This window comes from Pelobates fuscus, chromosome 5 (assembly GCF_036172605.1).
Source record: "Pelobates fuscus isolate aPelFus1 chromosome 5, aPelFus1.pri, whole genome shotgun sequence".
NCBI classification, from domain to species: Eukaryota; Metazoa; Chordata; class Amphibia; order Anura; family Pelobatidae; genus Pelobates; species Pelobates fuscus.
Genome location: NC_086321.1, coordinates 116,760,128 through 116,775,046, shown reverse-complemented (window position 1 = coordinate 116,775,046; position 14,919 = coordinate 116,760,128). Strand labels below are relative to the sequence as shown.

Genomic DNA, 14,919 nt, shown 5'->3' with positions numbered 1-14,919 from the left:
TCAGGGCACTATAGTGCCAGGAAAACGAGTATGTTTTCCTGGCACTATAGTGGTCCTTTAAGCTACTGTTACTACTCACTTAAGCAGTTTATTATGACAGATGTAGTTATAGCATGTACCTAGCATGTAATGTTAAGGAAAAATTGTGCGTCTGCTCTGAATGCTGTCCAGCAATGAACGAGAATATTCTTTCAAAATGTGTGTAAATGCTGTTGTGGCATTGGTGACATGCGAATGTTATTTCATGCACAGCAAAAAATAAAGAATTTAAAAAAAAAATAAAAAAAAAAAGACTGGACATACCCCATATTAACTACCCTGGGTTGTCTACTTTAAAAAAATATATGGTTTGATGGAGGTAAATTACATTGGCTGGCTTCAAAAATGTCCCAAATAGGACATGGATGCATTATGACCAGCTGTGAAAATTGCAAGTTGGAAAACTGTAATGTACACCCTCCAAATAATGTATTTTACACCCCAGAGAACCTGACATACCTATACATGGGTGGTATCACTGTACTCAGGAGTTATTGCTGAACACATATTGGGGTGTTCTTTGGCAGTAACCTTAAAGTTCTCAGTACATGTATTCTTAAATTGCTATGTGTTTAAAAAAAATCACCAATTATTATAATTTTATTTTAAATTAAGCATAGATTGGTGGTAAAATGGTTGCATGAAAAGAGTCAAAGTACCCCAAGTTTAATACCTTAGGTTGTCTTCTTTTAGAAAATATATACATGTGAAGGGTTATTCAGGGATTCCTGACAGATATCAGTGTTACCATGTAACTTCCGTTAATTTTAAAAAAAAAAACAATGGTTTGGAAATAGCAAAGTGCTACTTGTACTTATTGCCCTATAACTTGCAAAAAAAAAAAAGCTAAGAACATGTTAACATTGGGTATTTCTAAACTTAGGACAAAATTTAGAAACTATTTAGCACAGGTGTTATTTGGCGGTTGTTGATGTGTAACAGATTTTGGGGAGTCAAAGTAAAAAAAAAAGGTGTGTTTTTTGTATTTTTTCATCATATTTGTTTTTTTATAGTAAATTATAAGATATGATGAAAATAATGGTATCTTTAGAAAGACCATTCAATGGTGAGATAAACGGTATATAATATGTGTGGGTACAGTAAATGAGGAAGAGGAAAATTACAGCTAAACGCAAACATTACATGAGTGTAAAAGCAACCCTGGTCCCAAACGGTAAGAAAATTGAAAAGCAGTCTGGTCACTAAGGGGTTAAATTAATCAGCTAATATAAATATTTAGAGAAATAGAGAATCTTACCTGAGATGGTTTAACAAAGTCTGCAACATCCCAAAGTTTATCTTCTAATTCTCTGAAATCCTTGGTGACTGAAACTCCTTTGAGTTTTGTGATCACAGAGTACCGGGGATCAGAGTCAATTTCTTGGTATCCCTTCTTTGTTAGAAGAACCCATCTAACAGCACGAAAAATACATTATTATGTTGTTACTGCTACTGTTATAATAGTTTCTTATGGGGATTTGTGAAAATCCCACAACTTTTCCTGAATTTGAGATTTCTGCTTGTGCGTAAAATAAAATACCTGTGACTGGGGAGAGCCACTTTACTAAAATCAGTTATAATACTGAAACGGCTATACTTCCTACAAGCCTTACTAATACTACATTCTAGATCAGGTGAAAAGGTTTTAAATGAGATCTTCTCTAAATTTCTGTCACGTCCTGCTCTGTTCTGTGGAGATGTCTGGCCTTGGCTTCTAGTATCCAGTACTCTTGTTACAATTCTTGTTTAGTTTTTCTTGGTTTTTGGTTTTCTATTCTATGTCTGGTTTTCTTTATGCTGGGATTTCTGGGTTCATTCCTGTAATCCATCCCTGGGATTCCCAGTCTCCAGGTTTCATTTAAATGTTTGTTTTATGTTGCCACACCCGTTTGTTTTCCATCATTCACTCTGTTTCAGTGTTCCTGCAGGCAGCTCCTCAAGGCTTCTGCCCTTGCAGGTAAATGCTATATATGTCTTGTGGTTGTTTTAGCATACATTAGGCAGTGTAGGACCTGCCAGATATAGGGTACATTGGTGTTGTTGGCAGGCTTATGCAATGGATGATCATTTAGTGTGACTAAACCCCCATGATTTCCATATGTAGTACTTAGTTATTTCTCCTCTTGTTTTGCCTATGTTATCTTGTCTTGTTTTAGTTTGTATAACCAGTCCATGTCCAGTCCTGTCCAGTCATGCCCATGTTATGTTCATGTTTTCCTCATGTCTTGTGTATATGTTCTGGGTTTAGCTTACTATCCTTCTCTGGTTCTGGATTCTATTAGTTCTGTCTTGTTTTCATGTTTGGTGCCTATCTCTAGTCTAGCCTTGTTTCTAGTACTGGATACTATCCTGCTGCAGAGCCTCCCTATTAAGCTCCTGGGAGGTCTGCTTAATTTCCAAGCTCCTAGTTCCTGTTATCCGCTGAAGCTAATTCAGGGTCTTGGTATGTGGCTGCACAAACGCTGGTGTGCAACACCAGGGGGCGTGCGGTTATCCTGCACCAGACCCTGCTAATTCAACTCCACGCTGTGACTTCTACTCTGAACATCAGGCCTACTGGGTCCCGGTCCTGCGCCGCCGCCCGGACGGTGTCTGGGTCCCGGGCATCGGAACGCCACCCTGACAATTTCTCAGGAAACAAAAATGTCCATGAATAACATTGCACCAACTATCTCAACCCAGATTTAATCTGGGATTAAATATTCCTAATCTAAAGATACAAACTGTAACGTTTACATAGGTTGATATGGAGCACAACTGCAGATTTCTTAGGACTTATATTGTTGATTAGGATACTTAGAGAATAGAATAGGAACTGTGTATTCAATAATGGAAAATACAGGTACTGTATCTTTAATTACTTCGCTGTTGGTTTAATTGGAGTAAGCAGCTTCCGATATATATGCAATCTAGCACATTGGTGTTTGCAAGTTTTAAGGACATGGAGGAAGTTAGAAATGAAGTTGTAACAGGAGTGATTCGTTTTGGAGTTAGAGATAGCAGGCCTGGGAGCAGCTGTAGCCTGAATGCTTAACGGACTTGAGAGCAGGCTGTAGCAGAAATGCTTGGCAAACTTGAGAGCAGACTATGGCAGGAATGCTTAGCGGTTTTGAGAGAAGGTAAGCTCTTATCACAGATATAACAATTGACTTAGCTTCCAAAGGTTGAAAAATCAGGTTCCCGGAGTTCTCCTCCGGGGAGGGTTGTTTCTCAGGCAGAATGAGGAAAGTCCAGATACTAGCCCTGGTCGAGGAGAGGAGTAGGAGGGTAAGTAGAATTCCAGTCCGGTTCGGTACACAAGTAGAGGTCGCAGAGAAACTTTTAGCCGGGTTGATATCGCGGTAACGCTGTTCAATAATCCAGCGTCTTGTAACTGGCGCGGTCGCATTATGTAGCGTGGGGAGACCGCGTCAGAGAAGGGGTGTGGCTAAACTCCGTCAACCCGGAAGAGACAAGGAATTACCGGTAGTTGAGGCATGACAGTACCCTCCCTGTAAGGAGCACAAGCATAAGCGGAAGATAGTTTACGTTGAATACGAAGAGAAGCACACAATGCGTTCCAGAATTTGGAGGTAAACTGGGTTCCTCGGTCTGATATGATTTCATCTGGAAGTCCATGAAGTTTCACTATATTATCGAGGAATACTTTTGAGAGTTCAGATGATGAGGGTAATTTCTTCAAGGGGATAAAATGGGACATTTTTGTGAAGCGGTCCACTACTACTAAAATGGTGGTATGATGTTGAGAAGGGGGAAGTTCCACCAAGAAGTCCATAGAAATGGGTTGCCAAGGCCTCTCCGGAATCGGTAGATTCAACAATTGACCAAATGGGTGATGATGTTCAGATTTGGATCTTTGGCAGGTTGAACAAGTTTTGACATAGGATTCGATGGTGGTGTTCTGGCGAGGCCACCAATAATATCTTTTGGATAATTCTAGGGTCTTTTTTATACCAGGATGACCAGCCAGAAGAGAATCATGAATAAATTCGAGTACTTTATTTCTGAATGCGGGAGGAATGTAAATCCTGTCATTGAAATAATAGAGACCATCTTTCTTTGATAACTTAATTGATTTAGGAAGTTCAAGAGCATCTTTACTTAGGCCTTTTATGTCATCTATAAGGGACGTTAAGATTCCGATGACTGTATGCGGAGGAGGTTCCAATTCAAGATCTTTGTGAATTCTGGAAAGGGCATCCGCTTTTTTGTTCCTAGATCCGGGTCTAAAAACAATTTGAAAATTAAACCGGGAGAAGAAAAGATTCCATCTTACTTGCCTAGCAGAGAGAGTCTTGTTGGAGTGAAGATATTCAAGGTTTTTATGGTCAGTATAAACCATTATAGGAGTTTGTGTTCCTTCAAGAAGATGTCGCCAGGTTTCTAAGGCTGCTTTTATACTCAATAATTATTTTTCTCCTATAGGGTAATTTTTTTCGGCAGGAGACATTGAACGTGAGAAAAAGGCAACTGGATGAAGAGGATCTTGAGGAGTTTTGTGTTGAGAGAGGACAGCTCCGATGGCTGTTTCTGAAGCATCTGTTTCAAGGACATAGAGACATGTGGGGTTTGGAAGTTGAAGAATAGGAGCAGTTGTAAATCTTCTTTTTAATTCATCGAAGGCTTTTTGAGCCTTTTCACTCCAATTGAAAGGATGTTTTTGGCTGTTAAGTAGATTAAGTGAATGAGCTACATCGGAGTAATTTTTAATACATTTTCTGTAGAAGTTGGCAAACCCCAGAAAACGTTGTAATTCTTTTACATTAGAAGGAATGGGCCAGTTGAGGATACAATTGATTTTAGAACTATCCATGCTTATCGAATGAGGGGTAATAACGTAACCTAAAAAGGTTATTTCATTAACGTTAAAAATACATTTTTCTGGTTAAGCGTATAATTTATGAGTTCTAAGTCTGGATAACACCCATCTCACGTGTTTTTTGTGTTCCTCAGGAGTGTTAGAATATATAAGAATGTCATCTAAATAAATGATAACACAGACATCTAGAAGATCCCTGAAGATGTCATTTATAAAATGTTGAAAGGTTGCGGGGGCGTTGCAGAGGCTGAAAGGCATCACAAGATACTCGTAGAGGCCATATCTTGTTCGGAAAGCAGTTTTCCATTCATCGTTAGCCTTGATTCTAATGAGGTTATATGCCCCACGAAGGTCAAGCTTGGTGTAGATAGTAGCAGTTTTTAACTGTTCAATCAATTCATTTATCAGGGGAAGAGGGTAACGATTTTTTTTTATTTTTTTTTAAATTCTTTATTTTATTCGTGCTTAGGATAACAACAGACGTGCAAGGCCACAACAGTCGTTACAGGTATAGTATTAGCATTTCAAATTGTGGCAGAGTAGACAGCACATTTTTTATATATGAGGTTAGAGAATGACAAGCTATAAAACATACGCAGTGAGTAATAGACACGCAAAGAAATAAGTCTAACGAGCTATGAGACTGTAGTAGATTACAATAAGTGTGCTATTACATGTAGTTGCCAGACTATGAAACTTCAGTGGTTAATCTTTAGAATAGTAGACAGCACGTTTTTGATATCAGAGGTTAGAGAGTGACAAGCTATAAAACATACGCAGTGAGTAATAGACACGCTGAGAAATAAGTCTAAAGAGCTATGAGACTTCAGTAAATTACAATAAGTGTGCTATTACATGTAGTTGACAAGCTATGAAACTTCAGTGGTTAATCTTTAGACATGAGTATGCTAGGTTAGATATACAAGCTAATATAGTACGCTTTAACCTTATGCTCAAATTTGGGTGCTCAGTAGATGTGCTCAGGTCGTATTGCATAGTGGCAGGCTCGGGAAGCCATGGCCTCCGCCCCGCGGTTTACGCTAGTGAGAGATGTGGGTCTGGCCCGGTGTCCCCCATACAGGCTTACAGTGGGTGCGATGAGTGTGTGTGGATGTTTGTGGTCAGCTGGGTAGGTAGGTGGCTTTGCTCCGTTCATTTCGTATGTGTGTATCAGTGGCATGTCATGTATGTTCTGGTGCTAAACATGTCGATATTGGTGAGTCGCTTAAATAATTCACATGCACATCAAACATACAGCATCAATTGCCTTAATGTGCGCTCAAAACAATTATACAATTTCAGGGTACTGGTGTCAGAGTTCGCTAGGAGCGTATCCATGTGCAGGGCTGGAGCGAAGGCAAGTTTGGCATTAGTGGGTATTTAGTCCCGTTTACTGTGGCTGTCTGTGCCAGTGTGCTGCAGGGTCTTGGGTCATCTTATGCTCTGTGTCGGTATCCGGCTCAGGGGGTGATGTGAGGGCTGGGGGCAGCGTCCAAGCAGTTTCCCCCCCATAGCCCCGGGCTGACTGGTAGGCCTGCACCTCTTGGCCTGGTACCTGGGTCCTCGGGCAGGAGGTCGCGGTTTTCTCTCTCTCTTGTTCCTGTCGTTTTGTCGCCGCCAGCGGTGTCGGGTCTGCAGCGTCAGTGGACAGTGCTCCGGGATCGAGTCTCCGGTGGCCTTCAGCCCGGAAGGGCCTGGTGAGTAGGAATGTGGAGAGAAGAGCGCCCGGGGGGTCCCGGTCAGTCTCTGCCCCCTGTTCAACCACTGGTATTTAATATGTGGTGTTGGTGATGCCGCCGGGTGTGTCAGAAGCCTGTTCCAGCGGCTGTCATCTGCCCCAGCTCTGCTGTGTCGCCCCTGATCCACACTACCTAGTACACGAGGTAGTCGGTCGGCAGCCATTTTGGGGCACCGTGTCCAGGCCGCGTTTCTCCGCAGGGTGGGTGAGTTTGGTCGGGTGTAGCGGCGGTTTGCCATGGGGACCGGGATAACCCCCACCGGTCCAAAGGGGGGGGGAACGGGGCAGCAGAGCGCCGATCAGAGAACTGGGAGAGCGGCCGTCTCACCCCAGCTCAAGCCTTCCTTTGCCGCAGACCTCAATCGGGTTACTTTGATTCCGGATAGGGACTTGAGGGGTATCCCCGTGTTCAGCATCAGCCAGTGAATGTTTTGAGTCCAAAATTAGGGCCGTAGCTGTGTTCGAATCGCCGTTAACACCGATATTCCGGTTCTGGTGCAGGAGCTCAGACGAGATGCGTCTGATCCGATCGGCGGTCAGGCCCCGCCCCGAGGGTAACGATTTTTAACTGTTATTTTGTTTAACGCTCTGTAATCTATGATGGGACGTATAGTCTGGTCTTTATTTCTCACAAAAAACATACTGGAGGCAGCAGGTGAGCTGGAAGGTCTAATGAACCCTTTACGGAGGTTTTCATCCAAGTATTCTTTAAGGATTTTCAATTCAGATTCAGAGAGAGGATAGATGTGCCCAAAAGGTATGGGGGCACCAGGTATGAGGTCTATGGGACAGTCGTAGGGGCGATGAGGTGGGAGTGTTTCAGCTTCCTTTTTACTGAATACGTCTGAGAACTCAGAATAACAGGAAGGAATAGTTGGTTCTTCAATAATCTGAAAAATTGGAATATGTTGTAAGCATGTTTCTTTACAATAAGCAGAGTTAAAGGTGAGAGAGAAGGGAGACCAAGTAATTTGTGGGTTGTGGTTCCTTAACCAGTTGATTCCTAGTATGACCGGATAAAGAGGTGATGAGATAATATCGAATATAAGATATTCAGTATGAGTATGATTGGTGGTTACCCTAACAGGAATAGTTTCATTTAGTATAGGGCCCGAGGATATGAGGGAGCCGTCAATCACTCTGACAGAAACAGAAGTGCTTTTGCGAACACAAGGAATTTTATTTTTTGTTACAAAGGATGAATCGATGAACACCCCGTTTGCACCAGAATCAATGATGGCTTCAGTCGTAATTCTTTCTTTGTCCCACGCCTTTTGGCCGTTTCAATAAGGGGCAATCTGGGATCAAGTGATCTTGCGAGGCACAATACATGCAGAGGTTTAGTAGACGTCTTCTGGTTTTCTCTTCTAGAGTGAGAGGACTTCTTATTACCCTATTTCCATAATGAACTCGAGAGAGCTTTTTCGGCCTTTCTTTCTCTAAGTCTTCTGTCAATGCTGATTGATAGTTGAATCAGCGCGTTTAACGTAGTAGGGAGTTCAGTTCTAGAAAGTTCATCCTTTACTGCTTCGGATAACCCAATTACAAACTGGTTGCGCAGGGTTATGTCATTCCATTGAGTTTCTATTGCCCATCTTTTAAATTCAGCAATGTAGTCTTCGACAGGTCTATGTTTTTGATGTAGGGTTCTAATGGTTAAATCAGCTGTAGATTGTTTGTTGGGATCTTCATAAAGAAGAGACATGGCTTCAAAAAATTCATCCAATGAGTCTAAGATGGGATCGTCATTTTCCAAGAAGGAATGGGCCCAGGCCATAGGTTCACCTCTTAGAAAGGAGATAACTGAACAAACATTAGATCTTTCAGTGGGATAAGATCTAGGTTTTAGAGCAATTAATAACTTGCAGGAATTAAGAAACTCCTTGTATTTGGATCGATCTCCAGAAAACTTTTCGGGATTACAGACAGCAGGGTCGCTAGCTGAGTGCATAACAGTATGAGGAGTATGTGTTTGTAAGTCTCTGACATAAGTAAGAATCCGTTCATTTGTAACCTGTAGGTCTTGCATGCCTTGGGCAAGTGTATCGACTCTTTGATTCAGCATAGTAAATTTAGAATCGAAATCTGCTGGATCCGTTACAAAGGCTGGATTATTCTGTAACGTTTACATAGGTTGATATCGAGCACAACTGCAGATTTCTTAGGACTTATATTGTTGATTAGGATACTTAGAGAATAGAATAGGAACTGTGCATTCAATAATGGAAAATACAGGTACTGTATCTTTAATTACTTTGCTGTTGGTTTAATTGGAGTAAGCAGCTTCCGATATACATGCAATCTAGCACATTGGTGTTTGCAAGTTTTAAGGAAATGGAGGAAGTTAGAAATGAAGTTGTAACAGGAGTGATTCGTTTTGGAGTTAGAGATAGCAGGCCTGGGAGCAGCTGTAGCCTGAATGCTTAACGGACTTGAGAGCAGGCTGTAGCAGAAATGCTTGGCAAACTTGAGAGCAGACTATGGCAGGAATGCTTAGCGGTTTTGAGAGAAGGTGAGCTCTTATCACAGATATAACAATTGACTTAGCTTCCAAAGGTTGAAAAATCAGGTTCCCGGAGTTCTCCTCCGGGGAGGGTTGTTTCTCGGGCAGAATGAGGAAAGTCCAGATACTAGCCGTGGTCGAGGAAAGGAGAAGGAGGGTAAGTAGAATTCCAGTCCGGTTCGGTACACAAGTAGAGGTCGCAGAGAAACTTTTAGCCGGTTTGATATCGCGGTAACGCTGTTCAATAATCCAGCGTCTTGTATCTGGCGCGGTCACATTATGTAGCGTGGGGAGACCGCGTCAGAGAAGGGGTGTGGCTAAACTCCGTCAACCCGGAAGAGACAAGGAATTACTGGTAGTTGAGGCATGACACAAACATTTGCATCCATCATTTACACGTGGACATTGGTGATACAGTTCCTGGGACTCCAATGGCAATACACCAATTTTATACCCTTTCTATGTAACCAGGTGTTTCCAGGATGGAATACTAATACTGTTCTTGGGAGACTGCAGGCAAAACTAACATACATCATCTTTTACATAAAAGCAAAATAAAATTGATCTTCACACTTCAACAAATCAAACACAATGCTCCTGACCTCGTGCCACCTTCTTTGCATACTTACAAACTTTCAGCTTGATAGGCACGATAATTCCACATCTTTGCCAAGAAGACTGGGATCACCCCATTGATTATCAAATCACACACCCAACTATTTCAACCTACTCAATTAATTAACTCTACTCACAAATTAAACCAAACTTGGATTACACAATTATACAATGAAGCCTGTTGAGTTGGATAACAAATTTCTCAACAATGACTCATGAAACACTCATAACAACAACTGTCAAGCTGCTTAAATGACTCCCAAAAGCTACCTATCAAGAAATGCACATAACACGGATTACTCTAGTCAAAAACAATTCTCCCTAAAACTCAGAGACTCAGACACTTGTCTAAAATTTGATACAGACGGAACAGACCTTCACCATAGCTTCTGGGACTGTGTGGGAATTGAGGCATTCTGGAAACAGGTAGAAAATTATATAGCACTACTACTAGGTAAAGCCTTTCATATCTCTCCATTATTGGCAGTATTGGGGTGACAACAAAACACACAAGACAGGTTACACAATTAACCCATATAATCTTAACCACTACACGAACAGGTATACTGCATCATGGGACAGACTCCCCCCCTCACTATCATTACTTCACATTGAAAAACATGTCTCTGAACATGTCCTATGGTATCTGGCACCAAGAAATTAGCAGCAGATCTTTTATATCCTTCAAGTTGCAAGGTGGGCCACCCTGGATCAGATTTGTTGTTCCAGCATATCCCACAGATGCTCATTGGATTGAGATCTGGGGTATTTAGAGGCCAAAGCAACACCTTGAGCTCTTTGACATGTTCCTCAAATTATTCCTGAACATTTTTTGCAGAATGCATTATCCTGCTGAAAGCAGCCACTGGCATCAGGGAACACCATTGTCATGAAGGGGTGTACATGGTGTGTAACAATCTCTACGACGGTGGCATGTGTCAAAATAACATCCACATGAATGCCAGGACCCAAGGTTTCCCGGCAGAACATTGCCCAGAGCATAACACTGCCTCTGCTGGCCTGCCATCTTCCCATAGTGCATCCTGCTGCTATCTCTTACCCAGGTAAACAATGCACATGCACCTGGCTATCCACTTGATCTAAAAGAAAACATGACTCATCAGACCAGGCAACCTTCGTCCATTGCTCCATGATCCAGTCTGACTGATGACCCTTTTGGCAGTGGACAGGGGTCATCATGCATTATGCCAGATTTGTGGCTACACAGCCCTTATGCAGCAAGCTGTGATGCACTGTGTGTACTGATACCTTTCTCTCATGGCCAGCATTAGGTTTTACTGCAATTTGAGTTACAGTTCTGTGTGATCGGACCAGACTCTTCTGTGTGATCGGACCAGATTGCTAGCCTTCGCTTACCCAGCCATACCTAGCCATCACTATTTGGACCTTGTAAAAGTCACTCAGATCTTAGCGCTTGTACATTTTTCCTGCTTTCAACACATGACATTCAAGAACTGACTGTTCACTTGCTGCCTGATATACCCTACTCCTCGACAGGTGCCATTGTAATAATATAATCAATGTCATTCACTTCATCTGTTAGTGGTTTTAATGGTGTAGCTGATCAGTGCATATTAAGTCCTTGGAAGCAGGGAAGTCTTTAATGTGGGGTAAACAGGGCAGCTGCCCCAGGCCTCGTTACTCCTGGGCTTGTATCAGCAGGGGCCCGGTCAGTCAATGTGGCCCTTTAACAGCAGGACCGGGTCCCCTTACTTTACGGCAGTGCTGGGAGGAAGTGACAGCCATAAGTCTATTCCTCCCACAGAGAACACAGAGCTACGTGGGAGGGAAGAGGAGGCAGGGAGGAGGAAGCTGGAGAGCCAGCCCCTAACTCCTAGCATCTTCAGGCACCACACCGCAAAAGGTAGAAAACTAAAGTGTGGGTTTACAAATGTAAAGTTTGCATGTCTGTCAGTGTCTGTGTGTGTAAGTATTTGTCTGTGTGTGTATGTCAGTATGTTGGTCATTGTATAAATCTGTGTGTGTGTCAGTATGTCTGTCAGTGTGTGTCTATCAGTGCATATGTCTGTGTGTTTGTCAGTATGTCTGTCTGTGTATGTGCCTGTGTGTGTGTCAGTATGGCTGTCAGTGTATGTGCCTGTGTGTGTGTGTGTCAGTATGTCTGTCAGTGTATGTATCTGGGTGAGTCAGTATGTCTGTCAGTGTATGTGCCTGTGTGTCAGTATATTTGTTAGTGTTTGTACCAGTATGTATGTCAGTGTATGTGTCTGTGCCAGTATGTCTGTGTATCTGTATCCGTATGTTGTCATTGTGTGCATCTGTGTATATGTATGTTGTCAGTATGTGTAACTGCATGTGTGTTTGTATCTGTGTGTCTGTGTATCTGCACGTGTGTCAGGTTGTTTATCTGTTTGTATGTGTATTGGTGTGTCTGTATCGGCATGTGTGTCAATGTGTGTATTTGTGTCTGCATATCTGCATGTGTGTGCGTGTACGACAACGTGTACGACAACTCTGTGACTGGGATCCCTAAAAATCTACACAGGACACCCAGTTCCAAAAGGAACAAACATACAATACTTTATTTTTAACACGGGACTAGCCCATATGCGCATTACATTTACTTGTTGTGACAAACATAATACAATTCAAATAACCAAAACATGTCACAAAATATACAGGAAAATATAATAGCATAATAACATAATAATGGGGAAGACAATAGCCAACACAAAATAGCTCTCCTACCTTCAAAATGTACTATATGCAAATCTACCTGAATATGCAAATTAACCTGAATATGCAAATTAACCCGCCTTGCTATTCAGGTAATGCATATTGCTGTTGCTACTAAGAGGTGGCACTGTACAGGCTCCACAGCCAAATACATCTACTTGGTAGCAAGGATGACAGGAGAGCACACAAAACATGTAACAATAAAACAACACTACACAACCTGCATCTATAATGGGTACAGGGTGACTTAGACATAGGCGCAGTCCAGGGTCCTACATAAAGTGTCCGTATGAAACACCAGGTGTTGGTGAATACCGTCACACACACACCTCTGTGTTATACGCCAAAATTATATATAAAAACAAACCTCCGCATTCAAAAACCTACACTACAAATAAATGCATGCTTGCATTCACACTCCTATACCACATATAAACACACCTCTACATTCACACAAACATACTCCATAAAAAAGATGCTAATATTCAAATAAACAAACATAGCTCAATGATAAATGCAAGAATGGGAAAACGGTAGAGCCCCAGCTGTCAAAGCATTGTTGGAGTTGCACGACAGGTAGGGATCTACCTTTTAACCAACACTGCAATACAGGGGGACCAAAAAAAATAATTATTGCACCAGGGCCCTTTCTACTATAGTGCTACCAATTTAGTATTTGGGTGGAGGGCATGATTGCATGCGAGGCAGGGGGTGGGGGGCAGGATCCAGGGGGCCCAGGCCAATGCTTGCCCAGGGTCCACTCACTATTAAAGATGTCCCAGCTTGGAAGCCACTCTAAATTTCTAAGACAATTCAAAATAATTATTGATACAATCTGGCCCTGTTGTGTGCCAAATCGTTGCAATGTCTGTTCATGTTCAATAAAGCTGCTTGAATTGAGTGCTTGGACCACCTTTTTCTTCTGATTGTCACTTGTAATGTCACATCCCATGAACCTAAATTAACCCAGGCTGGATAAGAAATAACTTACTGCTCAGTCTGTCCAGTGATGTTAAAGGGACACTATAGTCTATATCAGGGGTACGCAACATTCGGCACTCCAGATCTTTTGGACTACATCTCTCATAATGCTCTTAAAGACATAATGCTGGCAAAGCATCAAGGGAGTTGTAGTCCCCAACATCTGAGGTGCCGAAGGTTGCCTACCCCTGGTCTATATTATGTCCTTGCAGGCTTTTCAGTGTAAACATTGCTGCCTAGTAACACCTCTAGGTGCAGTCATTCAGACAGCCACTAGAGGCGCTTCCTATCTCAGTGCTGCACTGTGTGTAGCACCTATGTTCAGGGTCTCTACACTTTACATGGAGACACTGAACGCTTCCAACAGAGATACATTAATTCAATGCATTTCTATGAGGAGATGATGATTGGAATAGAGCAGTGTTTTCCTATTAAAAAGCATTGGATTGGCTGCGATTGTCAAAATTGATGATCTCAGCCTTGGAGGTGGGGCCAGTCACAGCGAGGAGGTGGGGCCAGTCATAAATATCCATAATGATCATTCTGCATAATTATTTCTAATTATCAGAGTTTTGCAGCATACAAAAGAACCATACAATTCTATATGGAACAGAATTGTATATTTGTAAGGATTCATCATCTCCCCCTCCAAACTACTATACAGCAATGGTTCCCACCACAGTCTTCAAGGCACATCACGAGTCCAGGATTTAGACATTTCCGATAAAACCTGGACCACTGTTCTGCAGTTTGAAATATGTTTAATCAGTTCTTGGATATTTCAACTTAAATTTGTTTCTCAGTTCACTACAGTTCTCAATAAAGCGACTACCCATTATTATGACTCAATATATTGCTTAGATTAGAATGTCACTTGTCTGTTTCCATGGAAATATCAGCAACGCTGTAAGTATGACTGTGCATGGCTTATCATATAAAACACACGGCATGCAGACTTACCCAACAGTGTAGCATAAAATCCCAAAATGAAGAACACGATGCAATGCACCAATTTTTACATTTCTCGTCAGCACATATTTCTCTGTCTTGTAATCCAGAAGAGGTGGAAATGATTTGATGCAGGCAGCGTCCATTACTGCTTAGGATGACTGTGCAATGTACTTTTTTTTACACTGTTAAAGGGACAGCTGGATTTCTACAACTTTAAAAATATTCTTCGAAATAAATCTCAAATTTTAATATGGTTACATTTGGATACAAACAAATGACATTAAGCGTAGATAAAACAAATAAGAAATGAATGTAGAATAAATTTGCATTGAACCCCTTAAGGACACATGACATGTGTGATATGTCATGATTCCCTTTTATTCCAGAAGTTTGGTCCTTAAGAGGTTTAAGAAACACTATAGTCACCTAAATTACTTTAGCTAAATAAAGCAGTTTTAGTGTCTAGATCATTCCCCTGCAATTTCACTGCTCAATTCACTGTCATTTAGGAGTTAAATCACTTTGTTTCTGTTTATGCAGCCCTAGCCACACCTC

General features: G+C 41.7%; 1 protein-coding gene across 2 annotated transcripts in view; it reads right to left on the bottom strand.

Moving 5' to 3' along the window:
* The window catches only part of P2RX6 (purinergic receptor P2X 6), a 41,389-nt gene extending 26,872 nt beyond the window's left edge, over positions 1–14,517 (bottom strand). Inside the window, exons 1-2 of one of the 2 annotated variants that reach the window (XM_063456962.1) lie at positions 14,374–14,517; positions 1,298–1,451 (exon numbers count right to left, since the gene is read on the bottom strand). In XM_063456962.1, coding sequence (XP_063313032.1) covers positions 1,298–1,451; positions 14,374–14,507 — 288 coding nt within the window. In that variant the 5' untranslated portion in view covers positions 14,508–14,517. The remainder of the gene's footprint in view (positions 1–1,297; positions 1,452–14,373) is intronic. The other variant, XM_063456963.1, reaches the window with a different exon arrangement.
* Positions 14,518–14,919: the final 402 nt, after the last annotated feature.